We start from the raw sequence: 27,715 nt of genomic DNA on the forward strand, positions 1-27,715 counted from the left end.
TAAAAAGCTCCACTTCAGCAAAAAAGGAGCCGCAGTGTATACTAAAGATCGAAGGTTATAAAATGGATTCGCAATGGTGACAGATGTAATTTCAGGGTGTTTTGAAGCCAAATAAAGAGCTGGATATGCTCCAAGAGAATGCCCATACAGATAAATGGGGCAATCCTGAAGGTTGAAATCTTTTCTTTTGTCCATAGCATGCGAGAAAGCAGCTTCTGCGTCCACTTCTATTTGCTTATCTGAAGGGCGTAAGAAAGTGTTACTTTCGCCAAAACTTCGATAATCTGAAATAAAAACATGAGAGACGTCCAAGTGTTTGCAAAAAGCATCGGCCATATAAAGATACGAATAGCAATTGTCAGAGTTTCCATGGAAATAGAGTAAAATTCCGTCACTCGCCTCCGAATCATTCTTCCAAATTCCTTGAAAAGTTGCGCCATCTTTAGTTTTGATGGTTTCCAGTGCATACCCTTCATTTAGGCGTGCTTTTTTTTTACTAGGTTTGCAAATAAAAAACCTTTGAAACAAGACGAAAATATATGAAAACAAAAAAATATATGATAACGAAAAAATATGCCTCAACGACAAAATAAATGGCAAATAGAAATATGAAAGCATTGTAAAGAAGTATTCTAATAAAACACTCCACAACCTGTTCCCAATCGATTCTAAAGAAACCTCGCCATCAAAATTGGCATCCATAATTCAAAAAAGACAGTAAATTAAAATTCAACCTCGGTTTGTGACTAAAATTCCAAAATCATCCAATCAAGTAAAGCAAATTTTTATACTTTATTGGACCCCAACCCTAAATCCCGAGATCGGTTGGCTGGAATCGAAAACGGTCGCCAACACGGCTGGCATTAGACAATGGAAGTTTACTTTTTCATTTGGATTATGAAAACTCTCCAGACTCTTTGATACTTTGGAGAACAAAAAGTCATTATAAAAGATGTAGGAGCATCCCAAAGAGGGTGTAAATCAAGTTTTTGTTTGGGTGCCAATTTACGATGCATTAAAAGGTATGTTTGGGTTGAACTTTCTCAGCAAAGCAAACTCTCCTGAAATGTCAACGTTAGATTTAAATCTGAAATATGATTGACCTCCGTGTCTACATGGGAGCACAACCGAATGCGGTGCCCGCGGCCTGCCTGGATGAAATGTAAAAGGCTGCGGTAAAATAGAAGCCTTCATGACATTATGACAAACGTTGCAAAGCGGGAACAATCGTTGCAAAGAATATCATCACGCCGGTGATAGGCGCATGCAACATATGCGCGGTTAGAGGCAAAAAATTGCATCACTCGCATGAGGTTTGAATTTACTCCAAAATGGAGCTGTAGTAGCTTAAATGTGGAGCAATGGAGTCTATGGTCTTCAGAAGCTTCAATCTATTGCCAAGGATTGTGGAAGACAGTCTCGAGGTTGCAGTATTGAGGAAAATGCTGCTTTTCATGCAATTGAGAATCGTGACAATTGAGTTCTTGTCCTCAACAGCACCCACATTGCTGATCATAACTGCCAGCCGTTCAATCAAGCAGGACAACATCTCCAAGTGCCGCGATTCTGCATACGGAATCGATGCCAAAGCCGATGCTGATGCTGATGCCGATGCCGATGCCGATGCCGATGCCGATGCCGATGCCGATGCCGATGCCGATGCCGATGCCGATGCCGATGCCGAGAGTAACGCCTTTTCTCGGTCTTCAATTGTGGAGACCAGTGGAATCCCTTTTTTCTCGATTTTTGAAATGGCAAAAGAGAGGCTTTTAACCAGGTTTTTCACTATCAGCTTCATCCGATCTTTCACAAAAGAGTAGCAACACGAAGTGATCGAGCAAAGGGTTTCCAGAGCCGCTATGAAAAGAGATGCGTCATCTGCATGCTTCAAGGATGCAAGCAGCGGAGGCCAAATTGTCGAATGCAGCAGCGGAAATAGCTCCTTTGAATATGGAAGGTCAAAGGGCGAACAACCTTGGCATCTTTTTGCCCCATAAGCAATGGCAAAATAGCCAAAAAGGTTGGTTACAATCTTAAATGCTACGAGTCTTATTTGACAGTGGTCACTGCAAAGAAATTGAGATACTACGGGCAAGACGAGCATAATAAACCTATCGACTCTCCTTGATTGTTCAGAACAAAAATCTGCATCTGCATCAGTGGAGACTTGTTTTTGCAGGTCAGATGGAGAAACCTCAAGGCTTGCTGAATTGGCATTTGTAAATGATTGCCTCAATGCCTGCACGGTCTCCGTTGAAAATAAAGTGCACTCATTTGCGGCCAATTGGGCTTCAACAGGCCCCTCTCGCTTAAATACCGAAGAATTGGATAGTGTCCAAATGATGTCAAGGAACTCGGTAACCACCGCAGAATGATGTTGATGGTCCTCCAGAATTGAAAGGACCTTATCGAGCAATGGGATATTGGGGAGCACAATCTCATAAATACAAATGTGCGACGAAAATAAAGGCCTCAATATGCTGGAAATGTGCATCATTTTGGCGATCAGAACATCTTCGGGCAACTCGTCTTGGCAACTTTCGCTTAGGAAGACGGAACTGAGCAAAAAGTGGGTGTTTTTGGAAAGAAATAAAGAAATGCCCTCGATATCGCAGGAAAAATTGCTAAACCTGGAAAGCTTTCCCAAAATGGAAAACGAAAGCGAGGCAAGGATATCTTTGTATGCACTCTCAAAGTAGCTGGGACTGCCCCAAAATTGCAAAAGCTTCGGGATCAAACAAAACAGCACGTCGGATTTGCACAAAACCTCATCTTCCATTTGGGAAAATACGTTCAGCGCCGCCACAATATTGTTACATTGGTGATTGCACCAACAAGACGTGCTTGTGCCAATGGATAGCGAAGAAATGTTTAAAAGAGTTTCTGCTCTACAAACAGGGGCGATGGGGATTTTGATGTCGCGCGATTTTATCTTTGGTGACTCCAGCGAGAAAATGGGAACATCTGAGGACAGCTTTTTCAAATCCATCTCGAAAATCCGGTCGAAATCCCTGCAAATGCGTCGAAAGCACTTGTTGATGAGCGCAGCATTTTTCTCGCATGAAATCAAGTACCATATCAAAGGGGAGGAAAAATCAAAACACATGCGATCTTTAAAGCACATGATTTTGGTGAAAATCACCCCAACCAGTCGGGAAAGGTCTGGAAACGTGTAAAAACTGGACGCCTTGACACAAATCCGGATCGCATCAACTCTGGAATCGTAGAACAAACAGCAATGTTTTTGGAAAATGTTGACAATGTCAGCAATCACACCAGTGGAAACTAATGGCTCAATAGTGATCACTGAATGGATAACTTGCAACTTTTCGCCAACAAGCGTTTCAAGGGAACAACCAAGCGAGGAATCGTCGTCAAAAATTGCATCGAGATCTCTCACGTGTGCGTGCAAGATGTTTTCTAAATCTTTAGAAAAAACTGCAAGCCGAGAAAACAGCAAACAGGAAAAGGTTGAGGGGCACCCAGAAACCAAAAAGGCCCTAATCAGAATTTGGCTCCGCAACGGAAGCAACATGGTGGGGCATGTCAGCAGAAGAGTGACAACGGACACAAGTAAATGGCCAAAAACAAAGCACATTTTGTTGAGGATCGACATAAGCGTGGACAACAGCGGAAGTATTTTGCGCTGGCAATTTTCGAACCAATGCAAATCCTTTCTGATGACCTTGGGAAGCGAGTTCAAAAAGGGCGTCCTAGCTGGCTTCGCGTCTGCATCACAGACCGCTGCCTGGCAGGCATCTGGGGAAATGGCCTTATAGACCTCGTCAGATAAGGTGTGGAAGATCCATACCTCAAACACCTTGATCGATAATGTGGTAATCTCTGATGGATTGGAGGCAATGCAATCCTTTTGAAGCCACTTTGAGACTGAAGAGATTACGCCAGGTAAACACTGGGGAAGGAACCCTTCCTTTTCTGCAAGAGCCAAATTTGGCAAAAGCATCAGGATTTTCAATAGTGGCGCCGCGTCTCTGGCGATGGCCCTGTGTTTCGGCAGCTTGTCGAGAAAACTAATCACCTGGAATGTAAGCATGAAAAGCAGCGGATGGCATTCAATTCCAAACGAAAAGTCAACCAAAAAGGGCTCAAGGGTATATGGATCAAGGGGGTCTTTTCCAGAAAACGAGGCCAATTTACTTGCATCCAAAATAGGCGGCTCTTCTCCCAGATTTCCCCGTAGCGTTCTGTAGATGCAACGTACCAACGGTTCCGGGGTGTATGTGAGCTTTGACCAAATACGAACAAGAATGCTCAAGCCGTTAAGTTTATCGCGCTTGGACAATGGATTGGATCGTAATACGTCAAAAAAGGTTTCCAAAACCGTCTCCAAAAATGCCTTGTCAACATTTTCGTCAATGGAGCAGGCAAATGTGGCGAGTTTTTCCAGAATTGGTCCAAATAGCATGCCGGCAAATTAAATTTTTAATTTTGCAAATTAGTGCCCTCAATGCCGTTTATTTTAAAACGCATAGGCATTGAAAGTAAAGGCAGGAGCAAGCCCTTTTATAGCTCTACATGTCAGTACGGCAAAAACTCCAGGGGCAAGCAGGGAACATATTTGGAAAGCTTACTTGGCGCCAGAAATTCAATTAAAATCGAGCAAACCCCATCTTCTCCTCGCTCTTCTTCCCTTCCTTCGAATGGTTTGCGTGAAAAGGCTTCCCATCCCTCGGCAAGAAAATATATCCACTCGCTCTACTTGTCTAAACTTGAGGCATCTAAGAAAAATGGCGATGCATGGCTTGCAAAGCAAAATTTTGTCAAAATGCAACTTGATGGCATTGTTCCGACGTCCGAAATGTGCGAGCTTTTAATTCAAACGTTTGCCTTCCACGTGGCCAATTCTTCGGCACGCACATTTGAAGCATCTCCAGAGCTCGTTGTAAAGGATCCAGTTGCCTATGAGCTTGGTCTGCAGGCTCTTGAGGTTTATTCGCTCATGCTTAGCAAAGGCATTCCCGTTACCGCGGTATTTGTGAAATACTTCTATTTCCTGCTCGAACATACGGGCGATTTGGAGCTGCTTTTTTGGATCGTTCCAAATCCAGATGCCAGTGTTGTGATGACGTACGAGTCTAAAAGCATTTCAGACCGGCTAAAGGTATCAAGCGATGCGCACATTTGTGATGCCAACTTTGACGAGAAATGCGATGATCAAGCTGAGCGGTTTGCAATGGATGGAAAAGTAGGCGCCTCCTCCCGATTGGCACCCTGTTCTGCTGGAACGCACCTGGGCGAAAAAGACCACGAAACTGCCCTTCTTGGCTATTCGCAGCCATTTTCCAACCAAACACAGACTGCTGGTGGCGGAAAATACGACATCAAATTCTCTGAATTGCCACATGAAATTAGATGTCAACAGGGCCCAGCCTCGACGCTGTCTCCCTCAGATCACATATGGCTCATTACGGAGATCTTCAAAAAGTACACTAAAAGGCTAAATTTTTTCTTCATGATGTCGCACTTGCTGTACTCCCTTAAGCTCATCGAGAAAGAAGGAGATTCGCTGCCCGGTATATGCGGCTCTTTCTCCAAAGGCTTGCCAACCCAGCTGCTGGCATCAAAGGAGCTCTCGCTGCTGATTTCACATTGGATGCAATGGCTACGCAGTAGGATTTTCCCCACCTTAACAAAGATGCGACGCATCTCCTTGATGTCCTTCATTTTCGGTACGTTTTGATTTTGCTTTTCTAGGCACCATTGGAATATTGCAAGGCTCGATCTTTGTTGTCCCAGTGCCGACGTTTTCAGAGTTCATCAAGTACTGTGACAAGCTGCTTGTTGACCGGTATTTGTCTGTGACCGCATTTAGAGGGCCCTCAAAGTTTTGCCTCTCAACTTCTGGCGCCGTTGACCTCTCTTCGTTTGTCCTACCTCTTGCCCGTGATATTGGATACTCGATATATGGCACCTGCATGCCTTCAAGCTCCAATGCAGCCCACTCGCACCACCCGCTGTATGAGCCGTCATTCCACGCACTTGTCATGAGTTGCTTTCTCAGGCTGCAATGCAATAAGGCTGCAATCGAATATTTCCAGCTTTTTTGCCTGCCACACACGTTTATTTGCTATGACCCGAGCATTAATGCGCTTCTGTTGAAGGCCCTAATTGAGACGGGGCAGGATGCAAGGGCTTTGAAAAGCTTCCACTATCTCCAAACATACGAGTCCAAAATGCAGGCCGCACTACAAAGAGACCTCAATTCAAAGGCCACCAAGGATGAATACCGGCCAATAAGCCCGTTGCTGCCCGCGCTTTCTGTGATTTTCCCTGTTGTGATTTCGTCTGGAAAAATGCGAATGGCGGTTTTTCTGTTCCAAAAGTATGTGCTTCCATATAAGCCGCTGATTGGATTTGAAGGCGACTGCCCTTTTTCTGTTCCCTATTCTGACCTCAAACCGCAAAACTTGTCTTGCAAAAAAACCGCTGTAGCTCCGGAAAATAGTGACCTTTCCGCCAAGCCGGCTGCTGTTCAGAACGACGGTTCCTCCTCTACGTCATTTGGGCTATACCCATATGAGATGTTTATAATTTACTCGATTTTTCACTCAAGAATCGGCAAGCGGATGGTGGACGACCAAAGTGGCCAGCAAAAATCTTCTCTTTTGCCGTCTGATGTTAGGCTTTTGCACCTGCTGCTGCTTTGGCTACAACAATGGGCATTGGTACCCCAGGTCCAGGAAATCCTAACCCACAACAACCTTCTTGGATGCCTGATCAAGACCCTTGAAAGCATCACTGGATCCCCTCCTAACCTCTCTCAAAACGTTGTCTCGTTTAGAATGGACCCGTGCTCTTCACACATTGAAGAGGACTTGAACTGCTCGCTGAAGATTCTAAAAAGAATGCAGGAAAAGAAACACTTGTATTCTGCTTTATTGTTTAGCTACAAATGGTGCGACTTTAAATTCAACCCGTTCAGCATTGTGGTTCAGAGGGCCAAATCTGACTCTATTTAATTATAAATGTCCAAATACAAGGCCAAATGGGATTATGCCATAAAATCCAATCTGCGCCTCGAGGTCGAAGTAGTAGGTGCTCTGCGCTGGTCCTCAGAAGAGGCCAAAGGATCAGGCCTATCGGCGCCACTGGCAGGTTGTCTGGTAGGCGATTCGTGGCCTCCACCGTTGATGCAAAATGTCAATTTTTCCATCACACTGGGGTTGTTTTGTATGGAATTGGGCGGAGGAAGATATGTTGGCAGCGAGGGTCTAAGCATGTGTTGATGAATGGGCCGGTGTAAAATTTAAAATCTGCCAGGCAAATATTACAAACATTTTACTAAATAGCAGCCCGATTGGAATGAAGGCCGGTGCATTGGACGCCTGTGAATTCAAATCAAATACATGCCCATTGAAATCAAATACATGCCCATTGAAATCAAATACATGCCCATTGAAATCGAATACATGTCCATTGAAAACGAGTCACCAAGCAGGCAACAATTGGAAACTGTATCCCTTTTTACAGATTAAAATCGACTAGCGAGACAGAGCTTCTATCGCTCAATGCTATAATTGATCCGGTTATCCAAGATATCTGCTGTACTTCGCTTTTTGAGGAGAATGTCCGGTACGCCTCAAACTCAACCAAGCTCTCCGTTTGTTGGAGGCAAGTAGAGGTATCCCAAATTAAAAGCTGCCCATCGTCTGCACCAGACGCAGCAAGCTTGGGGTTTCTGGGCGACCAGCATATGTCATTTATGATTCCGGCATGCCCGTCCAGCTCGGCAACAGGAACTGACGGCACTCTTGTGTCCAGCAAAATGGCGTTTTGGGAGTATATTCCAAAAGCAACCAAATAGTGCGAGTCAAGTGTGTTCCAACACACCCGTAATAACGGATCACTTTCTTCATACAAAATTGTCGAGTGGTCCAGGTGCCTCAGGTCAAATATGCGTATGCTCCCGTCTCCGCCAGCTGTCGCAAATAGATGGGCAGAGTTTGCAAACGAAATATCAAACACCTGCTTGTCGTGTGCAATCAGTTGTGTCTTCACCTGGCCGTTCTAGGGAAAGATCAGTTATCAATGAAATACCTCGACATCCCAAATGGTGCAAGTGGTATCGATCGATGCCGCTCCCAGCATGGAGGCCTCTACTGGATTCCACGCAATGGCTGTGATTGGCGCGCTGGCATTTGGAGGCAGTTTCCTCTAATATAAAAAAACCCTGCATACTGCAATGCCGGTGCATAGGCGAAGAGGATTCTCAAAGCTATCGCCAGAGATTTTGTATACATTTATCATTTGGCTACAAGAAGCAAGAAGTCCAGAGGAGGACCATTTCAGTTGGCAGGGAGGAAAGTCGTGCTTCAGGTCGCAGATCTTTTGTGCCTCTTGAATTGAAGAAATGTTATAAAGCGAAATAAAGTTTTCCCGGTCTTGGATGAAGCTGCCCACGGCCATCGTGTCCTGATGGACCGAAAGGGCAAAGGGCTGCCAGGGCAGGTCTATCGTGCCCAACTCCCTGCCATATACGCTCTCGATGTGGTCTGAGGTTTGTGTCTGCGGAGAAGAGGGGCAGCATCGGTGGTCTGTTATCATTATCGGTGCCGGAAAATACAAATTTTATTGGAAATGATGTAATAATGTGATGTTACGCAATGTAAATAGTAATTTACAGCAACCGAAATTGGGAATTTACAACAACTGCAATTGGCAGTTTACCAGGCCCTAAATTGGGGCTTTGCAACACAATAGCAGACAGGGTTGGGGTTAGGGTAGCAAACTGGTTGGAAAGCAATTGCCTTTTTTGACTATTTTAACTTGGAAATTCATTTTTTTACAGTAAATGAGCTTGCGTTTTGGCCGCCCGTCGAGGAAACAAAGTCCAATGCACCCAGCCGTTTAAGAATGTCCTCGGATGTTCTTTTTTTGGTCCCAACTGCAGCCGTTGATATCATCAAGGTTGCAGATGATGCAAAAGACCGCGGCCCGCCTGTCGACAAAGCTGCCGGCAGGGTCTTTTCTTGCCCCTTGTTTGTGTCCACGACGTTGTTCTGTTCTCTCCATGACAAAAAGTCCAAAAGCTCCGGATCTTCAACATCGCTTTCTTTTTCGTCTTCATCATTGACAGCTAAATAAAATTACACACGTATACTTACACAGAGCGTGCAAAACGGCCATCGGAGATGAAAACCGGTGATTGTCCTCTTTTTGCGCGTCAACACTAGTAGCAGCCCTGCGTCCGTACTTCCTTTTAAGAGCAAGATTAGATAGGCGCGTTTGCTTTTTTTCTTCCAAAAGTCTGGCAATCATCTCAGATTCTTCCAGGGACTCTGAAATCATTTGCCGGGCAAACATCGACTGGTGCAATGACGATCCATCGTTCTTTCCATCCTCCTCATCGTCGATCAAGTCTTGAATTTCGCTGATAAAGTTAGAAGCTAACCCTGCTTCTTGCGAAATTTCATCGAAATCGTTGGGAACCTCCACACCTTCCTCCTCGGCCTCTTCATCAACATATGCTGACCGCCGGGCTGTCTTTTGCAGCTCCGAGGCAATCATCTTTATGTATGCCGAATTTCCTTTTTTAAACGCTGCCGATGGATCTACTTTTTTCTCTTCAACGGATTGATTGGCGCCAATCATAGCAGGGAGACTATTCTCCACTTCCTCTTCTTCGCTCTGTTCCTGATCGTCCGGATGTTCATTTTCTTCGCCTGAACTGATAGGATCGGAATATACTCTGTTCAACGCGGGGTTTTCGGCACTGGCCTCATAATTGTCGCTGCTTGGATCTGTTTGATCCTCAAGCCTTTCAGAGAAGGATTGTGCATACGTGTGTTCACCATGGTCTTTTAGTCTCCCATTTTTGTCGAAATCTCGATGGGTAGCATTGTCCTCTTCATCGGATGAAACGCTAAAGCAGGTGTTTTCCTTCTTTTCCTCCTCTTTACCCCAAATTGGTAGGGTGCCACTATTGTTTTGTCTCTTGGCTCTTGTGATTGCTTTTGCCCTAATTTTAGAAAGAGCGTCCGCCACTTTAAGAGGCTTGGCAACCAACAATGGGATTTTGATCGAAGATTCTAAACGTAAAAGGTTGACACGGCCCACCTCTAACTATGGCTTCTGACGCCTTGAAAAGGTCATTCAGAATGGTGGAGTGTTCCTCAATTGGCGGTTCCATAAATTTTAAATGCATTCTTAATGTGTGGGTGGGTATTGAATTTTTGCGCCCATCACATACACATGCTATCGTCAGCGGCAAATACAGTCGCACCTTCAAGTTTCATGCACATGGTAACCGCAACAAATCTAAACGTCATCTGCGTCTGAACTAGTACAATGTGCAAGGGCAACAACAAGAACAATTTACAATCAGCAGGCAATTTGAAGGAATTAATTGCAAGGGTGCAAAGTTTTTAATTTTACCCAATTAAATTTAAATCGAATGAACAGGCCGTTTGCCACCATAGCAACGATTGTGGTCGTTCCGACAGTACTAACGTGGGCTTTGAGGTCCGTCTTGCCATCGGAGAAAGATGTCTATGATGTACGGCCGTCTAGTTGTTTACAAATAGAGATTCCCCCCGGAGCTGAAAAGAAGAATTGCGGCCGAGGAGATGGAAATGGAGAAACTAAACAAGGAAAGATTTTCTCTGATGTTTCCGGAGGATGGCCAACAAACCCTTTAGATTTTTATTAAATGTTGTAAAATTTAAAATTTAATTTCATGTCTTCCAATGATAATGGCTGCCAGCCAGAGCACAACGGCAATCCTCACCGGCATGAGAAAGTGGAAAAATTGACATTTGAAAAATTTTCAAAAGAGCTTCTCGTCCTTCCCGATAAGCACAGAAGGGCCGTGGCATCTATTGGTTTGGACTCTTCTGGCGTTCGGATGTTTACCGCTGGCTACGACCACAACTTAAAGCTTTGGGAAAAGGGGCTGTTGTTTCGAGAAGACGAAGAGCCATTTGGCACATATCCCCTTCGTGCAATCGGTTTTTCCTCTCGTAGCGAAAAAGTTCTCATAATACCCCGCTCCCCTCAGCCTGCTTTGGTGACAAGAGATGGTCGGCTAATGTAGGCTTTTTCCCCCAATGCATCACCACTTTAGATATGAATTTCCAAGAGGCGACCCGTATCTTTTAGACAAGCGCAAAACCATTGGCCATTCTGGAGCCATGTGTGGCGGACAATGGCATCCCGTCATTTCCGAATGCTTTGTTACGGGATCTGTCGATGGGACCATTAGGACCTGGGATGCCCACTCGCGCGGCTGTGCCTCTGTAATTATGGCAGGGCCAAGGATCCAGCTTTCGGCTGTTTCTTGGCTTCCAGATGGATCTGGAATCATGTCTGGATCTAACGCCGGTCTGGTTCAGCTTTGGGTCAACAATAAAAAGCAGGCGTCGCTGTCCCTGCCCCAAGCAGCGCTAATCACCAGCATTGCGTTCACGAAAAACGAAAGCGTTGCAATTCGATCCATGGACGGCTTTATCAGGCTGTGGGATATGCGGAAGCTTTCCCCAAAAGAGCCTCTTGCATCTGTCTCTGCCTTGCCAACTGCATTCGAGGAGGCCGATCTCGTCTTATCTCCGGACGGGGCTCTCCTTGCCACAGGCATATCGAATGACAGAGAAGGGCCTGGATCGCTTAAAGCATTCGATTCCAAGACGCTTGAATTAAAGGAAGAAGGTATGCAGGCGCATGTGTATGTTATCCTTTGTAGTGGCCACTGGAGCCGGAGTTGTTCGAGTTGCATGGGACTCACATCAGCTTGTGATGGGCTTGTCTGATGGTTCTATCAACCTGTTCACGGAAGACAACTTTACCCCTCGGTGCTCTTCATCTTCTGTCGCCAAAAAGGCCGCCCAAAAGGGCCAATCTGCCGATCTTGTTTATGCAGACGTCGATATTAACGCCGGTGTGTATGCCCCGGAGACGGATCCGCTTTATGATGAAGATTTTATAGACCTGGGGCCGATTCCGACCCGCAAGCGGCCGGACCCCATTGCCACAAAGAGGCCCGAGCTGCCCCCCATTTATGGGCCCGGTAAAGGCGGCAAAATTGGAACGTCAATTTCGCAGCACATTTTAAAGCACTTTATACCGGACAGGAGCAGAGGTATGGTGTATTCCTTTAACTTTGTAGATGACGATCCAAGAGAGGCTCTTTTGAAGTACGCAAAGATTGCAGAGGAAGACCCCAAATTCGTTACGCCCGCGTATACGAAAACACAGCCAAAACCGATATTTGCAAAGCCAGCTGCAGATACAAATAAATAGCCATTGTAAAATACAACGCAACCCTAAGTTTCGCGTTGAAATTCCGTGCAAACAAGCTGACAACACATTGAAGCTGAAGCCCAAGGTTTGTGTGTAAATAATAAATTGGCCCGAGCCGAAATTGTAAATTTGAATTTGTACTCGGGCGCCAACAACATGCTTGATCACCAACAGCTGTCCCCGGCAGGCGGCGATTCCCTCTCAGCTCTTCACCTATCGCTTTTATCCGACACCACATCCTCGTCGTGGTTGGATGCAACCGCTGAAAATCTGCTGAAAAACTCAAATTCCTCGTCCGCAAATCTTTTTGAGGATTCAATGTATCGCTCCTTTGTAAGGGCTCAAGGCGGTATTGCTCCCGCTGAAAATTTAGACATCACAGATTGCTCCTTTTTTGAGGATACCTCGACCTTTACAAGGAAAAATGGCTCTCAGTTTTCTTCGTCAACTGACGATGCTTCCCAAATTTCTTCTTCTTCTCGCCAAAGCTCGTCCTATCATCATGTTCCTTCAAAATTTTTAGACTCGATTTCCATCAATCACAATGACTTTAGCCAAATGAGGCTCAATTCAATTACCGCTGACACGTCCAGCATTTTTCTTGGCAGAAATCCGCTGACTTTTTATGAACCGCTTCCTGCGTCTCTCAAGGGCTCAGGATCTTCGCTCAATAAGGTCAAAAGATTCCTTGCTGCAATTAAGGCGTCCCATTATTCGATGCAGCCTCCCCAAAAAGACTTTTCTTTCTCGGTATCCCAAAAAAGCCATCATCCCTTTCTGGATGACGATTACTCTATTGAAAAAATAAAAGCTATCCCAATTTCGACCCATCCCTCAAGGAAAACCGAGCCGCATCACAAAAGCGACAATGTAATTGAAAATGCTAACCCTTTTTAGACTCTTCAAAGCAAAAGAAAACAAAAAAAGTCAAAAAAACAACCCCCCTCAATAGGAACGGCTGCAACGGCCGTGATGGAGCCTAAAACGGCTGCCGCCAGCAATGCTAACAAGAAGCTACCAGCACCAGATTCTTTGCAGAGCATAATTGATGTCGAGAATGAAAAAAATCGGACCCAAACGGATCCGTTTTGGACGCGGTTTGATGGCTGCAGGTTCTTTCAAAGAAACATCCACGACTATGTGCATGTAAGTGAAGCGTTGCCCGATTTTACTGATAGGAAACGGTCTTAAATGACGGCTATGATCATGTGCAGGTGTTCAGAATATACACCTCTGGAATAACCATAAAGTTCTATTCCAACGCAAGTGCAAAAGAAAAACTTCCCGTCGACTTCAAGGCATCGCCGGAACTGTCTGACTTGGACCCCGCCCTTCAGGGGTCGATATTTTATTATTTAAAAAAGGGGCTGCAGAAAAAACAGATCATGGCGAATAACGACGTCATCCACTACTACTTGGATACCGGGATCACATGCATCATATGTGCCAAAACCGGAACTAAAACCTACAAATGGCCAAACGGGCAGGTGGAAAAGTACTTTTCCTCTGCAGCATCGCTGCCTTTTGGGAGAGCCCCAAACTCACAGACAAATAACGAAAGGCCGCGTTCTGAGCTGATCCACGAAATTGTATACCCCGATGGAACCGTTTATCAAAGGCTGGAAAGTGGCAAGACCTTTTTTTCAAAAAAGTAAATTGATGTAAATTTTGTTTGCAGCACGCCGCGGCCTAAATTGTACCTTGATTGAGGTTGCCTTGGAGCATTTGTAAATTTTTTATTCAACACTTCCTCGGACGTCTTCAAACATTATGGCCAATGGTTTGTTCTGGACGGGGTCGTCTTTAGTCTCCTGATGATATGTTGGGCGTTTTGGGCGATCGAGGTCAATTGTGCCCATACTCCACCTAGACCATGAATACTCATTTCCTCGGGTATTGTTCGGAGCAAAAGAACCAACATCAACAGCAGACCTACTTTTCGGATCGGGTACCAGAGGACATGATGGCCATGGAGCACGCCTCGGCATTTCCGCAGCCAACTCCCAACTCGATGATATCATCAAACGCCATGTCATTCCCGATGGTGCAAAACATGAGCTTTCAATTCCCTCATTTCCAAAAGTCTCAGCTCGCTAGAAGTGTGCCGTACATGGAGGATCCGATTGAGCGGCTCAAAGTGTTCTTGGCAACGGCGCCCTCCAGTTGGGACACCAAGGATTTGATCCGTCGCTTCCCCCTTGGAAACGGGGAAATCGTGTCGTGCATTTATTGGAAGGGCCTTTTCTACGTAACCGGCACAGACATTGTCAAAATCCTGCTTTTCAGATTCCAGTTCATCCAACGACCCATCATTAACACGAAAAAATTTGAGGAAGGCATTTTTTCGGACCTTAGAAACCTGAAGCCGGGCCTTGATGCGGCGTTGGAGGAGCCGCGATCGGAATTTTTAGAATTGCTGTACAGAAACGGGTGCATTAGAACGCAGAAAAAACAAAAGGTCTTCTACTGGTACTCCGTACCGCACGAGAGGCTGTTTGTAGATGCCCTTGAAAGAGACCTGAAGCGCGAGTCGAATTTGATTCACGTCAATGCTTTCCTTGGACGCCACCAGGCGTGTTTCCCCTCGTATCTTCCGCATAAATTGGCAAAGGTTTCCCCACTTCTTATGTCTCCTGCTCCCCTTCAACATCAACGGACAATGATACCGATGGAGGCGGCGGGATCGAGCCACCCAGCCATGTCGTTCCAGAGTCATCAACCGGCGCAAGCGCCATCTTCCCAAGGGACGCTTGCAAATGCAGCACCGCCCCTGGCGATCCCGCAACCCATCAAGGCATCGTCCGGATATTTTTCCCACGGACTGGATACGTTTTTCACGGGAGAAGACCGGATAACAGGGCTAACAAGTGCCAAGGATTTCAGTGTGGACAAGGATATGTTGAAATCCCATCCCTCGTCCATGGCCGACACGTCATTTGACGATTATTTCGGATCGGACCTAACCTGCCTATCATATTCCAGTAATCTTGGCCAGCGTAACACATATGCTGCTGTTCCGGACGGCGTCATTAAGAGACCCGATCTCTTTGATACGTTTATTTAATACGGAATGAATTGGTCATGTAATAAATTATTGTTTCGTACTTTTCGGATCGCATCCCATGCATGAGCGGCTACCATTTTGAAAGGCCATGCTTTGATGGGTGCAGGCGCTGCCGGTTGCCGGCCCAACTCCCAAAAGGGAACGCTAAATTTTGGGCAAGCATTTAAGTCGAGTTAATTAATTTAGTTTTTTCTTGTTGGCAACCACCCAGGCCCTTCCCTCAATGACTACAGTATCGATTTCCGGGCTAACTTGGGTTGGTTTTTATTGGTTGATAATCGTTATAGTGGACCTCTGATGCGGACCTGTTTCGTCTTTGCTCGGAGGCTGGCTGCAGCCAAAATCTTCCGAAATTCATCACGTTCCAGGAGCAGCAGCCAACTGGAAAAAGCAAGGGAATAGCCGAGCTGGAGTTTGAGTGCGAAGAGGATGGATCAAAGCTTTATTCTTATCTAAAATCACATCAGATCCACGGACGCAAACCTACTGTCGAGTTGGAAAAAAAGGTCTCATCGTGTAGGAGAAACCACTCGCCCACAAACCCAAGCTCAAATGGTCGCCATTCGCACGCCCCAACAAGCATAAACAGCCGTTCACACTCTACAGAAGACCAATTGCGATCTCCAAGATCAAGGTCAAAAGGCCGTGCCAGTGTTCATAGACGCAGCGATGAGATAGACCAGAAAAAAAGGGACAAGAACCCCGATAGAACCAGTGAAGGCAAAGGCCGCACATTTTCAAAGGAAACCCGCGAACACAGAACAAGATATTCGACTCGCGATTCTCGCAGAGCCGAACCAAGTCACAAATCGCGGGATAGCGCCTCTAGAGATCTATCAAGCAAGAAGAGAGAGAGATCAAATTCCAGGGGAAAAGACCAGGCATCTTTGTCAACCAAACCCCGGGGGAAAGGCTACGAATCCGCCGTTCCCAGTTTCAGCTCCAGCTCCAATTCAACTAAACTTGGGCAATTTTCGACTACGAAATATTAAATTTTAATTAAAACGTGCAATTCTCCCCCTTCCTTCCCTTTCCCCTCCGCCTCCGTTTATTCCATTCCATTGCTATTTGATTTTCGTCAAAATGTGTTTGGTAATCAAATCGATGGCAACGAGGTTATCCTTTCCACGGGGGATGATGATATCTGCATTTCTAACGGACGGCTGGATGAAATCATCAAACGAAGGCTTGACAAAGCGGTTGTATTGATCGAGAACCCCGTTGAAATCCCTCCTTCGCTCATTGATATCGCGTTTCAGGCGACGAGCGAGTCGAACGTCAGAATCGGTGTCGACAAAAATCTTCATATCCATAAGGTCAAGTATTTCGCGGTCGTAAAGTGCCAGAATTCCCTCGAAAATAACAACCTTGGCCTTGTGGATGTGAACGCTTTCAGATGTTCTCGAATGTATTTTAAAATCATACACCGGGATATCTACCGGCTCCAGATTCTTCAGCTTTAACAAAGTGTCATACAGCAGCGGAAATTCAAAGGCGTCCGGGTGGTCAAAGTTGTATTCATTTGCATACGCCTTCTTTGATGCCTCTGGAGAAAGGCATTTGTAGAACGAATCCATCGAGATCAGTACCACATTAGAGACATCATTGATGTCTCTAATGATGGCCTCCGACACAGACGTCTTTCCAGAAGCAGACCCTCCCGCAATTCCAATAATAAAAACCTGATTGTCGCCGGCACTATTTAAACGCTCCTTTAAAAGAGAAGGCTGGATGGCCATTGGAGGAGGAGAAGGTCGGCTCCCATTTAAATAGCAATGAAGAGGAGTGGAATACACAGCGGAACCATCTTTCGAATTGATATTGCAAATTGAATTGGATTCCTTGCTTTTATGGTCCTCCTCTTTGGCGCAAGCAGGATCGGCAGATTGGGTATGGGATTGGGATGGGGGTGCCATTTATCGCTGTTTGCAAAACGGGTAAATTTTTTTTAAAGTTTATGCAATTAAACCAAATCGGTGTGAGTTATTCCCAGCTTTTTCATCAGGCAAAAATACCGCTGAAGAGATTGGCGTTTGAGGTACGATAGCATCCTCCGCCTCCTCTGGATGGTTTGGATCAAAATTTTTTGCGCGTGAAAATCGTGTCTATTGGCCTTAAGATGCTCGGTCAGTTGGATGGCCTTGTTTGTCATCACTCCAACTAGACATTAGAAACGGTTCAAACAAAGCGCGCATGTAGGGGGAGTAATGGTCGACACTTAAGTGGCGTTTCAATAGCTTACCAATAACTTACCGATGACTTCTGGGCTTCCTGTGTCGGTTTGGTGCGCCTGGAGATCATGGATGATTGCCTCTTTCCTAGCATCAAAAAGATCGCCCTTAGTAGCCATCTTTAAAGACAAAATGTATTTAATGACATCCGGCGTTTCTTGGAAAAGCTCTGCTGGAATTCTAGGCAGCAAAGCACCTTTCACCGATTCAAGGGTTTTGTAATAGGTTTCGTGAACACATTTTGACGATGTGTCTTGAGAGGCTAGCAGACGGTCCATGAAAACCTTCCTTGGGCCAACATATTTGTCCCTTTGGAGCATTGTGACTTTTGGAAGCCCAGCGGCCATTCTTTCTCTATTTTTGGCGACAGCGGTCTTTGTTTTTGGATAGTCAGTAATGTTTGTTTCAACGACATTTGGAATTCGGCATTTTTTTGTCCTGAATGCAGCTGCGGGAAGCGAAATGATGGGCGATGGCGAGCTCGCACCAGACATCGCATAACATCGACGATGTACAAAGTGTGAGAGGCAGAATCGAGTCATTCCACTTTGAAAAATACTTTTCCGCTAAAATTTAATTGATCAATTAAATTCAACTTAATATTTTAATCTCAAATGGTAGGTAGATCCATCCCATCTTCAATTAATGATGCATTTCATCCGTCATGCACGGCCCCAACTTGCCATTCCTATGCTTTCTAAATGGTCCGTTTTTAACACTTTGCTAGGTATCATCTAAAAAGCCAGTTGCAAGGGCTCCAGTGCTGAAGACCACAAAGCATGTAGCAAAAAAGGTTGTGAAAAACCCACTTTTTGAAAGCCGCCCCAAAAACTTTTCCGTTGGATGCGACGTGCAGCCCACTCGCGATCTGTCTCGTTATGTAAAGTGGCCCGAGTATATCCGTCTTCAGCGTCAAAAGGCCATTTTGATGAAGCGTCTAAAGGTCCCCCCCACCATCCATCAGTTTTCTCGCACTTTGGATAAGAACACTGCCACAAATCTTTTCAAGCTCCTTAACAAATATGCACCGGAAACTAAACCCCAAAAGGCAGCTCGTCTTCAACAACAGGCAGTCAACATTATTGAAAAGAAAAGCACCGAAGGCAGCAAAAAGCCTTGTTTTGTCAAATCCGGAATCAATCATATTACCGCTCTAGTGGAGGCCAAGAAAGCTTCGCTTGTGCTGATTGCTGACGACGTCGACCCTATCGAGTTGGTTCTTTGGCTCCCAGCACTGTGCAGGAAGATGGGAGTTCCATATGCTATTGTCAAGGGAAAGGCCCGTCTTGGAACTGTCATCCACAAGAAGACCGCCACTGCGTTGGCTTTCACCGAGGTTCGCCCAGAAGACCGTCAATCTCTTGCAGCCTTAGTAACTGCCATCAAAGCCAACTACAACGATCGCTATGATGAGGTTCGCAAGCAATGGGGAGGCGGTCTTCTTGGAATCAAGTCAACCGTCGCCGCCAATAAGCGTCGTATTGTTGCAGAAAAGGCTATCGAGGCTCGCATGTAAGTTGCCTGGCCTCTCGTCTGGTTCAATAAATTTATTATATAAAACCCCGGGCCGCGCCACCCAACTCCAGGGGTAGCTTTGCTGTCCCTCGGGCAATGGTGGTTTGCTTACCTGTCATTCGGCATGCTATGCTAAATTCGGGATTATTGCCGATGATCCATTCAGCAGACTAGACAGCCACATTAGGCAATGCTTGTTCATACCTGTAGCGTGTGCAGGGTTTTCATAAACTTCAAGTCTTGATGCCACGCAAAATTGGCTCCAATTGAATGAAAGTTTGGGATACCTAGCGCAAAATTGGAGGCAAATCAAAATACCGAGAAATTTTGCCATGCCGTCAATTATGGATGCCACTTTGAGGTTAGGGTAGTGATCGTTAATATTGGCTACAAAAGAGCGCCTTGATTTTGAAGCCCCCATTGAGGATATGAAAAAATCGGGAAACTCCTTTGGCTTTAGTGCCTTGGAAAGCATTTGCAAATCTGAACAAAAAAGGGCCGTGCCATGGTGGTATGCACACCCCCGCGCAATTCTAAAAGCAGAGCCAGAAACCTTTTTCTCGCTTAGGAAAAGATCGTGGAACGTTGACGTACGCAGCAAGGATGCAGGAATTTCTGCCTGCAGCGAGGTGCGAAGCGCCTCGATTCCTCTTTCTCGCCTAAACAAATGCTTTGGCGTAAAAAGAGAAAAATTCAAGTTTCCCGGGTCATGATATACCGCTCCCCCTCCGCTCATTCTCCTTGCGGTTGTAATTATGGATGGATCGCACTCGTTCCAAATAAGCTGGTTGCGGCCAATCACCACGCAAGGCTTGTTAACATAAAAAAGAAGAACCCGATACTCGTTGTTGAGATCAACGGCCTCCTCCAAAAAGCTCAAAATCCATTCCTCCAGGGCCAAATGCTGGAAAACAGGGGCAGGGTCCAGGCTACGGATGCAGATGTGCTTTTCGCGCGAAATGGCGTCTGCAAGCTCACCAACCGACGGCAGAAAGGAAGACGAGCGATAGGGCCTACACAAAAGCAAAGACCGCTTCAAACTTGGGGGCTTTGCTAAGTTGAACAATTTGGGAAAATTGATTTTTATTTCCAATCGATACCCTGTGGTACTCAGCCCATTCAACATATGAAGGCATCCCGCCAAAATCAGGCATCAAACCCTGGCTTTGAGATGCATGCTTGCACAAGTGCCGAAAGCTCTTCTGGACAAGCGCAGCCGGCCTTCAACCATTTCCCGGTTATTCAGTCGATGACGCTTGTCAATTTCATGTGCCACGAACACTTGAAGGTGGAGTTTGGACCGCACATTAACTTCATCGTCGGCCAAAACGGTTCCGGTAAAAGTGCAATTCTGGCAGCATTAATGGTATCTCTTGGATCCACGGCAAGCAAGACACAGAGGGGCCACAAAATCTCCTCTTTGATAAAGGAAGGCTCGAATTTCTTTTCCGTAGCGGTAACCCTCTTTAACGGAGGTTCTGAACGCTTTCAATGGGAAAAATTTGGAGATTCCATTACCGTTGAAAGGAAGGTAACTCTGGATGGAAGTTCAACCTATCGATTGAGAAATAGCACTGGATCTTCTGTTGGCGGCGACAAACCCCGCGAAGTTATTAGGGAAATTATCTCGTTTTACCGGCTTCAGATTGAAAACCCCCTGATTTTGCTTACGCAGGATATTGCCAAGCGATATCTTGCTACCTCCTCTGCAACTGAAAGATATCGTCTTGTGATGCAGGGGTCTCAGCTACAGCGGCTCTCTGAAGATTATGAACAGGCCGGAAATCTTGTGTCGCTGATGCGAAATCGGCTTTCCATTGCCTCGGACCGCATTGTCGATCAAACAACAAAAGTCGGGAAAATCCAATCGCAATTGGATGCAATTAAAGAAGCAAGGGAAATGCTGGCAAACCTCGAGGCTGCTCGTAGGGAATTCGTCTGGGCCCAAGTGTTTTCTTTGCAAGAATCGGCTCTCGAAGCTTGCGTGCAAGTTGACAATCTCAAAGTCAAGCTGCAAAACATAAATCAAGAAATTCAATCTCACACGGACTCGCTCGTAGATATGGTTTCTAAAGAAGAAGCCTCGAAGGCATCCACCGAGGAGATCCGGTCTACTGTGCTCCCGCCCTTGCGCCTAAAGGTAGCCCAAATAGAGTCTCAAGTTTTGATGATTTCCTCTCAGATTTCCAATTGCGAAACTGATGAGCGCGTTCTTTCTCAGGGTCGAATGCAACTTTTGGAATCAATTGACAAGGCGAATGCACATGTAGACCGTGAAGCCAATAATCCACATGCTACGATGGCCCCAGAAACAGGCGATCAAGTTGCCGATGCCCTACGGGAGCTTTCGACCTCGCTCGTTGAAAAGGAATCAAAGCTTCGTGAAATCGATTGCCAAAAGGCAAAGGCCGAAGAACAAGTTTCTTCAACAGAATCTCAACTAGACGAAATCAAGGCCAACGAGGCTTGCCTTTGCTGCTCTCTGAAGCTAACAAGAGAGCAGTTGGAGGCCCTTGAAGCAAGAATTCCAGCTGCAAAGCTGGCCATTACCTCTGCCGAGCTTTCCATGGCCTCAAATGCACCCGCCATTGAAGGTCAACGATTGACGAGCTATGCAGAAATAGGCCTGATTTATGGGCCCCAAATGCTTAAGCTTGTGCAACATCTGGACGCACTTCCGGAATCCAAGCCGGTCGGGCCTATTGGCCGCTTTGTGCATCTTAAAGAGGCATCCATTTGGGCTACAGCCATGGATGCGCTTATTGGGCGGCATATGTCTTCCTTTGTGGTTTCTTCATATCCAGAAAGGGAAATTCTAAACAAGCTTCTGTCTCGCTTTGAGGTCCAAAATTCGCAAGTAATCCTGCTTCCGGAGACTCCTGAAACGTTTATGCAGTTTCCCGAAACGTCTGAAATATTAACCGCAAGAAAGGCTCTTGAAATTTCTTCTCCCATTGTCGAGAAAGCTCTTTGTACGCTTTCAAATATCCATCGAGTTCTTCTTTGCAAAGAGCGAACCGAGGCTGTGAAAATCCTGTCCTCAACGACGTCCCATAGGCTCTTTGATTATGCCTTTTTAGCAACAGGCCAAAAGATAAGCTTATCTGGCGCAGCACAGACGTTCTTTTCTTTCGGGTCCAAAGATAGGCCATCAAGATGGTTCGGCACTTGCGGTCTATCGGAGTCGCACAGCACTGGATCGGTTGCCATTGCGAACGCTAAAGTTGATTTGGAGGCCATGCATAGGTCCATTTCAGCAAAACGCTCCTTAATGTCAAGCCTTTCTCAGCAACTAGCGCAGAAAGAACAGATCGGGAATGAGCTTTCCACGGAGCTTTCAGGCCTCAACAGCCGTGTCAAAGAGATTTCGTTCCAGCGGAGCTCTTTGGTTGCCGAAATCAGACAGATGGCCCGGGAAAAGGCCAGTCTAGAGGAAGAGCTTTCCATTCTAAAGAGGGCCAACGATCCGGCGGCCATTTCGGCCTCTCAACAAGACGTGCAAAGTGCTAAAGATGCTGCGTTGAGACGTGTTGCCATCATTGATGCACAGCTGAACGATCTTTCCTGCAAAAGGTCGCAGCTCCAGGAGCGACACTTAATGCTTACTCAGCAGTTGTCAGAGTCACAATGCTCAATTAAAAGTTCCGAGGCGGCTCTTCGAATCGAAACAGACAATATGTCGTCCTTGGTGGCGGGGATCAGGGATGTGAAGGCCAGCCTTGAAGGGAAGCGGATTCAGCTGGTGCATTTAGAAGGCCAGCTTCCTGTTTTGCATAAAAGCTTTCACTCTCTCACTGAGGAGCATACTGATGCTTATGGTAAAGCAATTGAGCATTGGCCGCCAGCTCCGCTTGCCTCTGAGGTCAGGCCGCTGGACGATATTCAGAGGCATCTTCGTAGCTTGGAGCAGCAGCTTGAGGCTCAGCGAAAAGCACATTCTTCGCATGCAGCCAACCTTCAAGAGGATTCCGACCGTCTGCTTATGGAGCTTCGAATGGCCTCTCTTTCGCTCGGATGTTGGACTCAAGATGCGTCTTCTTTTGGCGAGCTGATTCAAGCTTTAGATAAATCGCTGAACGACCGACATTCGCGCTGGCTTGCATTCAGAGACATAATCTTCAAGCGAGCTGATCTTCACTTTCGGATGTTTGTTAGTGCTCGCGGCTTTTATGGACGCCTTCTTTTCGATCACGAGGCTGAAAAATTGGACATTTGCATTGTCAGGCCGTCTGACATGTCTCAGCAAGCCCATCCACCTGCCACGACATCTTCCAGCGTGCCAAAAAGAGCATCGAATCGGACACAAGTTGCAGCGGATGTTCAAAATAAGCCACAGTTATCTCCCTCTGCCTCATCGACCGACTTGAAGGGGCTGTCTGGTGGCGAAAAAAGCCTTGTCACTTCGTGCCTTTTATTGGCTCTATGGGAGTGTGTTGAGAGCCCATTGCGATGTTTGGATGAATTCGATGTATTTATGGATGGCGTCAATAGAAAGACCATTTTAAAGATGCTCATTGAGTATGCCACCTCTACCAATTCTATTCACTGCTCAAACCAATATATTTTCATCACGCCCCAGGCCCTGGACCTTCCAAGGCACTCAACAGATGTCAAGATCATTCGTCTGAGGGATCCACAGAGAAGCGCGTGATTTTTTCAGCGTTTCCATCATGTATGGGTTTGCAATCATTTCCGAAGCAGTGGGCTCGATGCCCATTGCTGTTCCGGTTGCGCCCTTCCCACATTGCCATCGGGCTTTCCCCCTAACCCTAATTTTTTCACAAGTTTATAAAGCATATGAAATTGATCAATTTTAGTGTCATGCGCTTGACTGGTAGTATTTCCACCATTTACCGCCGTTTCAGCTCGTCAGCATCGGCCATAAAAAAGGTTTTAAATGACCTGAATTTGCTTCCATATGGCTCTGGCTGCAACCCGGGTCTCTTTGGCAACGGCGCCATCAGCGTGGCCTCCGGCGCCACTGTTGAATCTATCAATCCATGCGACTTGTCGCCAATTGGTACGTTCAAATGCGTAACTTTTTTATTTTTGATTCAAAATTATCTTTTAGGCTACCAAAGAAGATACCTTAGCAGCCATTGAAGGCGCTTTCCAGGCCAAAGATAAATGGGCAAGTGTCCCGGCGCCAGAGCGAGGCCAATTTCTGGCTGCCGCAAGGACAGAAATCTCTCGCCAAAAACAGGCATTGGGAGCTCTTGTGTCGGCAGAAGTTGGAAAGACATACCAGGAAGGCTTGGGCGAGATCCAAGAGATCATTGACATTTGCGACTACGCTATTGGCCTCTCACGCATGCTTCCGGGGAGCATATTTCCATCTGAGCGACGAGGTCATGTTCTGTTAGAATCGTGGCGGCCTGCCGGATTGACCGGGGTTATTACTGCGTTTAATTTCCCAGCGGCCGTGTTTGGGTGGAACGCCGCTCTGGCTTGGGTATGTGGAAACCCTGTGATCTGGAAGCCGGCCCTATCGACTTCGCTGACAGCAATTGCGCTGACTCGCCTGATTCAGGAAGTGCTCAAGAAAAACGAACTCCCCCCTGAAATATGTTCCCTGGTCGTTGGCAGTGGAATGGAAGTCGGATCTACCTTGGTCTCTTCCGATAAAGTTCCGTTGATTTCATTCACTGGGTCAACTGGCGTAGGCCGATCCATCGGGTCTACAGTGGCCTCTCGATTTGGGCGTTCTATTTTGGAACTCGGCGGCAATAACGCTATCATCGTGATGCCAGATGCCGATCTTGATTTGGCTTTGCGGTCGGTTCTTTTTGCCGCCGTCGGAACCACGGGACAAAGATGCACCAGTGCGCGAAGGCTTCTCATTCATTCGTCCATTTATGAAGAGTTTACAGCCCGGCTGGTGCAAGCTTACAAGAGCGTCAACATTGGAAGCCCCTTTGATCCGGATGTCCATTGTGGTCCTCTTCACACCAAAACGGCGCTTGAAAAGTATACGCAGATATTGGAAAAGGAAGTTCCCGCTCAAGGGGGCCGTGTTCTTGCTCAAGCTGGAAGTCTTCCGCAAATGAAGGGGTATTTTGCTAGGCCTGTGTTGGTTGGCGGACTGCCATCACACGCACCTTTGCTTCAGGAGGAGGCCTTTGTGCCGATCTTATACCTTGTCCCGTTCGAGTCATTTGAAGAGGCCGTGGATATCAACAATGCGGTTCCGCAAGCACTTTCCAGCTCGATTTTTACAAAAAACTTGGAACATGTTATGAAGTGGACATGTGACGCCTCCACCAAAGCAAGCTCAGAGTGCGGCATCGTCAATGTCAATGTGCCCACAAACGGAGCAGAAATTGGCGGCGCTTTTGGAGGAAACAAGGCGACCGGCTGGGGAAGAGAGTCTGGAAGCACCTCCTGGCAGCAGTACATGACTCGACACACTTGCACCATCAACTATTCCAGGGACCTGCCCCTTGCGCAGGGCATCAAGTTCGGATAGTATCGGCCAGCTTAACCCTAACGCCAACTAAACTTGTCTAATTTGGACTTTGGCCGCCAATGCCATCGTTTTGTCAAGCGGACAAAATTTAAATTTTACCGTCCCACAAGTGTAAATTTTCACAAAGCTGTATAAGAAAAAGGACTTTTTCTCAAAGTCACCCGGCATGGCGTCAATACAGAACGAATAAATCTTTCGCCTTTTACTAAAGATTTCCGTGTATTGTCGCACTATATTGCCATTGCCAATTTTTTCCACCCTATACAGTAGGGTTCTCATACAACAATCGACTATAAAAGTTTGCGTTTAAGGAATTTTGTACATCGTCGTGTCGCAATGTGATGGTGGGGCCGTTAATCTGCCGGCCAGCCCTCTGATGTCCGGCGCTGTTAGTTTGTGCACTTTGTTGAGGCGCCGCCGGTCTGTTGGAATTACTTTTATTTGGTTAACCGATGCGTGTGTGGTGTATGTTCCAATGCGGTCCTTTTGCTGCTGTTTATTAATTAAATGCTGTTTATTTGAGTATGGGCACACGAACTAAAGAACCATAGGGATATCCTTGCAGTATTCAACGGAGCGCTTCTCATCTAAAAAGAGGGAAAATGCCGTTTCAATGTGCTGGGTCGTCACCGCAGGCTTCTATTATAAAAGAAAAGAATTCAACAGCTTACATCCTCGTGTTGTTGTGCCTTCTTGGAAGAATGCGGAGCTCGCTCCAGCGCGCCTCGGGCAATGGCCTGGCTCAGTGCAATCAATTGCGTGGCATAGCGGAGGGAGCTTTTTACGGCTATTTCCGCAAGTGCGTTCAAAGCATCTGATCCCAAGCGGACGTCTTCCTCCTGAGCCCGTAGCTGGAGAATATGTGAAAGCTCGTCTTTGGAATACGAGTTCGTAGTGATGATGAGGAGACGATCAAGCAGGTCTGAGGGCATGCCGTGAAGCGAAGAACGGCCCTCGGAGCCCCGGATGGCGGTGATACCCCTGTTAGTCGCCATCACAAGTACTGGTGCCATCGAAGATTCTAGTGCTCGATTGAGGAAGGAAAAGCATTCGGCATCCAGAAGGTGGATCTCATCAATAAACAGCACCCCGGGAATGATTTCAGCCTTGGCCTCGTCGCGCCACACGGCAACACGTTCGTCAATTGCTGCGCGCGTTTCTGGCTTAATTTCACCGGTCTCGCCTGAAAAAAGAGCAAGATAACCGCCTGCGCGACTGTTGACGACATCAATGTCATGCAGCGTGACGAGGTGAGTTACCAACCGTTCCTGTATGAGCTCTCCCTCTGGAGTGGGCAGCCACTTTGTGGCTGCAGGATTGCCACAAGCATCAAAATCACGAGCTCGAGCATACGAGCGCCCAAGCCGCGTCAGCCTGCCATTTGCTTTGTCGATGGAGACAATGTCCCCAGCGGTGATGCGTGACCCGGAACCACCCATCATGGACGCAACCATTTTAGCGCCAAGGTCAAAGACGGCCTCCATGTCAGTGGTCTTAAGGGTCACACGGCCTGTAGGTGCCGCTCCACCAATAGGCTCATCAATGATAACCTCTACAACTTCGCCCTCGACAATCTGATTGAGCTCCTTGATCTGGATGCCGATGGAGCGCCTGAATGCCTGTGTCAAAGCCTCTGTTTTGCTAATTTCCAACGAAAAGAGGAGCTCCGATGCAGAGAGCGGTGTGAATGGTGTGGCACGCTCTGGACCAAGACTCTGAGCCAATCCCAAAGCAAGCGCAGTCTTTCCTGTGCCCGGCTCACCGGTAATTAGCACGGCCCGCCCAGCCGTTCTACCTTCCTTGATGAGCCGAAGGATCATCCCGGCAGCCTTGCGGGCCGAGGCCTGGCCAACCATGCCCTCCGAGGCTGAGGCCGGCAGGGCCTCTAAGGTACGCTCATCGATGCCAAGTCCGCGGATATGTGAATGGGCGCCTGAGTTGTGAGTCGATAAAATATGTGTTCACAGCGCAATGAGAGGAAATATAAATGCATTGGTGGAGGCGAGGACACAAACACATGCACCAAATTGACGTGACAATTTACAGACAAAAGTATAAAAGGAGACGACACTTACCGATTCGTTCTACTCGGGTCAGGTCGCAAAGCGCTGGCTGTGTGGGCAGCACTGGCAACGCAGCTGGAGGGGAGAGCGAAGATAGGGTAGTCGCCATATGGAATTGCAA

General features: G+C 46.7%; 16 protein-coding genes across 16 annotated transcripts; 7 read left to right on the forward strand and 9 right to left on the reverse strand.

The window, feature by feature from the left end:
- Positions 1 to 476, reverse strand: DI09_27p10 (alpha/beta superfamily hydrolase; the record flags this gene model as incomplete). Its single annotated transcript, XM_013382760.1, has 2 exons — positions 1 to 422; positions 470 to 476. Coding segments are annotated over 2 exons (429 nt in total), but the record flags the coding sequence as incomplete, so codon positions are not given.
- An 845-nt stretch (positions 477 to 1,321) lies between these two features.
- Positions 1,322 to 4,426, reverse strand: DI09_27p20 (uncharacterized protein; the record flags this gene model as incomplete). The annotated part of the gene is made up of 1 exon (XM_013382761.1): positions 1,322 to 4,426. One exon carries the CDS (start codon positions 4,424 to 4,426, stop codon positions 1,322 to 1,324), a length of 3,105 nt encoding a protein of 1,034 aa, XP_013238215.1.
- Positions 4,427 to 4,468: 42 nt separating this feature from the next.
- Positions 4,469 to 6,980, forward strand: DI09_27p30 (uncharacterized protein; the record flags this gene model as incomplete). Its single annotated transcript, XM_013382762.1, has 2 exons — positions 4,469 to 5,534; positions 5,716 to 6,980. 2 exons carry the CDS (start codon positions 4,469 to 4,471, stop codon positions 6,978 to 6,980), a joined length of 2,331 nt encoding a protein of 776 aa, XP_013238216.1.
- A 505-nt stretch (positions 6,981 to 7,485) lies between these two features.
- DI09_27p40 (uncharacterized protein) lies at positions 7,486 to 8,565 on the reverse strand (the record flags this gene model as incomplete). Its single annotated transcript, XM_013382763.1, has 2 exons — positions 7,486 to 8,028; positions 8,200 to 8,565. 2 exons carry the CDS (start codon positions 8,563 to 8,565, stop codon positions 7,486 to 7,488), a joined length of 909 nt encoding a protein of 302 aa, XP_013238217.1.
- A 230-nt stretch (positions 8,566 to 8,795) lies between these two features.
- Positions 8,796 to 10,150, reverse strand: DI09_27p50 (uncharacterized protein; the record flags this gene model as incomplete). The annotated part of the gene is made up of 3 exons (XM_013382764.1): positions 8,796 to 9,097; positions 9,126 to 10,049; positions 10,078 to 10,150. The coding sequence occupies 3 exons, from the start codon at positions 10,148 to 10,150 to the stop codon at positions 8,796 to 8,798; spliced, it is 1,299 nt and encodes a 432-aa protein (XP_013238218.1).
- Positions 10,151 to 10,414: 264 nt separating this feature from the next.
- DI09_27p60 (uncharacterized protein) lies at positions 10,415 to 10,669 on the forward strand (the record flags this gene model as incomplete). Its single annotated transcript, XM_013382765.1, has 1 exon — positions 10,415 to 10,669. The coding sequence occupies one exon, from the start codon at positions 10,415 to 10,417 to the stop codon at positions 10,667 to 10,669; it is 255 nt and encodes an 84-aa protein (XP_013238219.1).
- Positions 10,670 to 10,696: 27 nt separating this feature from the next.
- DI09_27p70 (uncharacterized protein) lies at positions 10,697 to 13,910 on the forward strand (the record flags this gene model as incomplete). The annotated part of the gene is made up of 6 exons (XM_013382766.1): positions 10,697 to 11,049; positions 11,099 to 11,664; positions 11,711 to 12,094; positions 12,329 to 13,005; positions 13,153 to 13,401; positions 13,470 to 13,910. The coding sequence occupies 6 exons, from the start codon at positions 10,697 to 10,699 to the stop codon at positions 13,908 to 13,910; spliced, it is 2,670 nt and encodes an 889-aa protein (XP_013238220.1).
- Positions 13,911 to 13,991: 81 nt separating this feature from the next.
- Positions 13,992 to 14,291, reverse strand: DI09_27p80 (uncharacterized protein; the record flags this gene model as incomplete). The annotated part of the gene is made up of 1 exon (XM_013382767.1): positions 13,992 to 14,291. One exon carries the CDS (start codon positions 14,289 to 14,291, stop codon positions 13,992 to 13,994), a length of 300 nt encoding a protein of 99 aa, XP_013238221.1.
- Positions 14,292 to 14,308: 17 nt separating this feature from the next.
- On the forward strand, positions 14,309 to 16,311 carry DI09_27p90 (uncharacterized protein; the record flags this gene model as incomplete). Its single annotated transcript, XM_013382768.1, has 2 exons — positions 14,309 to 15,280; positions 15,607 to 16,311. The coding sequence occupies 2 exons, from the start codon at positions 14,309 to 14,311 to the stop codon at positions 16,309 to 16,311; spliced, it is 1,677 nt and encodes a 558-aa protein (XP_013238222.1).
- A 72-nt stretch (positions 16,312 to 16,383) lies between these two features.
- DI09_27p100 (uridine kinase) lies at positions 16,384 to 17,235 on the reverse strand (the record flags this gene model as incomplete). The annotated part of the gene is made up of 1 exon (XM_013382744.1): positions 16,384 to 17,235. One exon carries the CDS (start codon positions 17,233 to 17,235, stop codon positions 16,384 to 16,386), a length of 852 nt encoding a protein of 283 aa, XP_013238198.1.
- A 39-nt stretch (positions 17,236 to 17,274) lies between these two features.
- DI09_27p110 (uncharacterized protein) lies at positions 17,275 to 18,044 on the reverse strand (the record flags this gene model as incomplete). The annotated part of the gene is made up of 2 exons (XM_013382745.1): positions 17,275 to 17,381; positions 17,573 to 18,044. The coding sequence occupies 2 exons, from the start codon at positions 18,042 to 18,044 to the stop codon at positions 17,275 to 17,277; spliced, it is 579 nt and encodes a 192-aa protein (XP_013238199.1).
- A 120-nt stretch (positions 18,045 to 18,164) lies between these two features.
- On the forward strand, positions 18,165 to 19,066 carry DI09_27p120 (ribosomal protein L4; the record flags this gene model as incomplete). The annotated part of the gene is made up of 2 exons (XM_013382746.1): positions 18,165 to 18,167; positions 18,278 to 19,066. 2 exons carry the CDS (start codon positions 18,165 to 18,167, stop codon positions 19,064 to 19,066), a joined length of 792 nt encoding a protein of 263 aa, XP_013238200.1.
- A 126-nt stretch (positions 19,067 to 19,192) lies between these two features.
- On the reverse strand, positions 19,193 to 20,191 carry DI09_27p130 (uncharacterized protein; the record flags this gene model as incomplete). Its single annotated transcript, XM_013382747.1, has 1 exon — positions 19,193 to 20,191. One exon carries the CDS (start codon positions 20,189 to 20,191, stop codon positions 19,193 to 19,195), a length of 999 nt encoding a protein of 332 aa, XP_013238201.1.
- Positions 20,192 to 20,236: 45 nt separating this feature from the next.
- On the forward strand, positions 20,237 to 23,716 carry DI09_27p140 (uncharacterized protein; the record flags this gene model as incomplete). Its single annotated transcript, XM_013382748.1, has 1 exon — positions 20,237 to 23,716. The coding sequence occupies one exon, from the start codon at positions 20,237 to 20,239 to the stop codon at positions 23,714 to 23,716; it is 3,480 nt and encodes a 1,159-aa protein (XP_013238202.1).
- A 170-nt stretch (positions 23,717 to 23,886) lies between these two features.
- On the forward strand, positions 23,887 to 25,531 carry DI09_27p150 (uncharacterized protein; the record flags this gene model as incomplete). Its single annotated transcript, XM_013382749.1, has 2 exons — positions 23,887 to 24,099; positions 24,137 to 25,531. The coding sequence occupies 2 exons, from the start codon at positions 23,887 to 23,889 to the stop codon at positions 25,529 to 25,531; spliced, it is 1,608 nt and encodes a 535-aa protein (XP_013238203.1).
- A 537-nt stretch (positions 25,532 to 26,068) lies between these two features.
- On the reverse strand, positions 26,069 to 27,703 carry DI09_27p160 (uncharacterized protein; the record flags this gene model as incomplete). Its single annotated transcript, XM_013382750.1, has 3 exons — positions 26,069 to 26,167; positions 26,203 to 27,464; positions 27,607 to 27,703. The coding sequence occupies 3 exons, from the start codon at positions 27,701 to 27,703 to the stop codon at positions 26,069 to 26,071; spliced, it is 1,458 nt and encodes a 485-aa protein (XP_013238204.1).
- Between the last annotated feature and the right edge of the window lie 12 nt (positions 27,704 to 27,715).

The sequence above is a fragment of the Mitosporidium daphniae genome (assembly GCF_000760515.2).
Source record: "Mitosporidium daphniae strain UGP3 chromosome Unknown contig-27, whole genome shotgun sequence".
NCBI lineage: Eukaryota > Fungi > Microsporidia > Mitosporidium > Mitosporidium daphniae.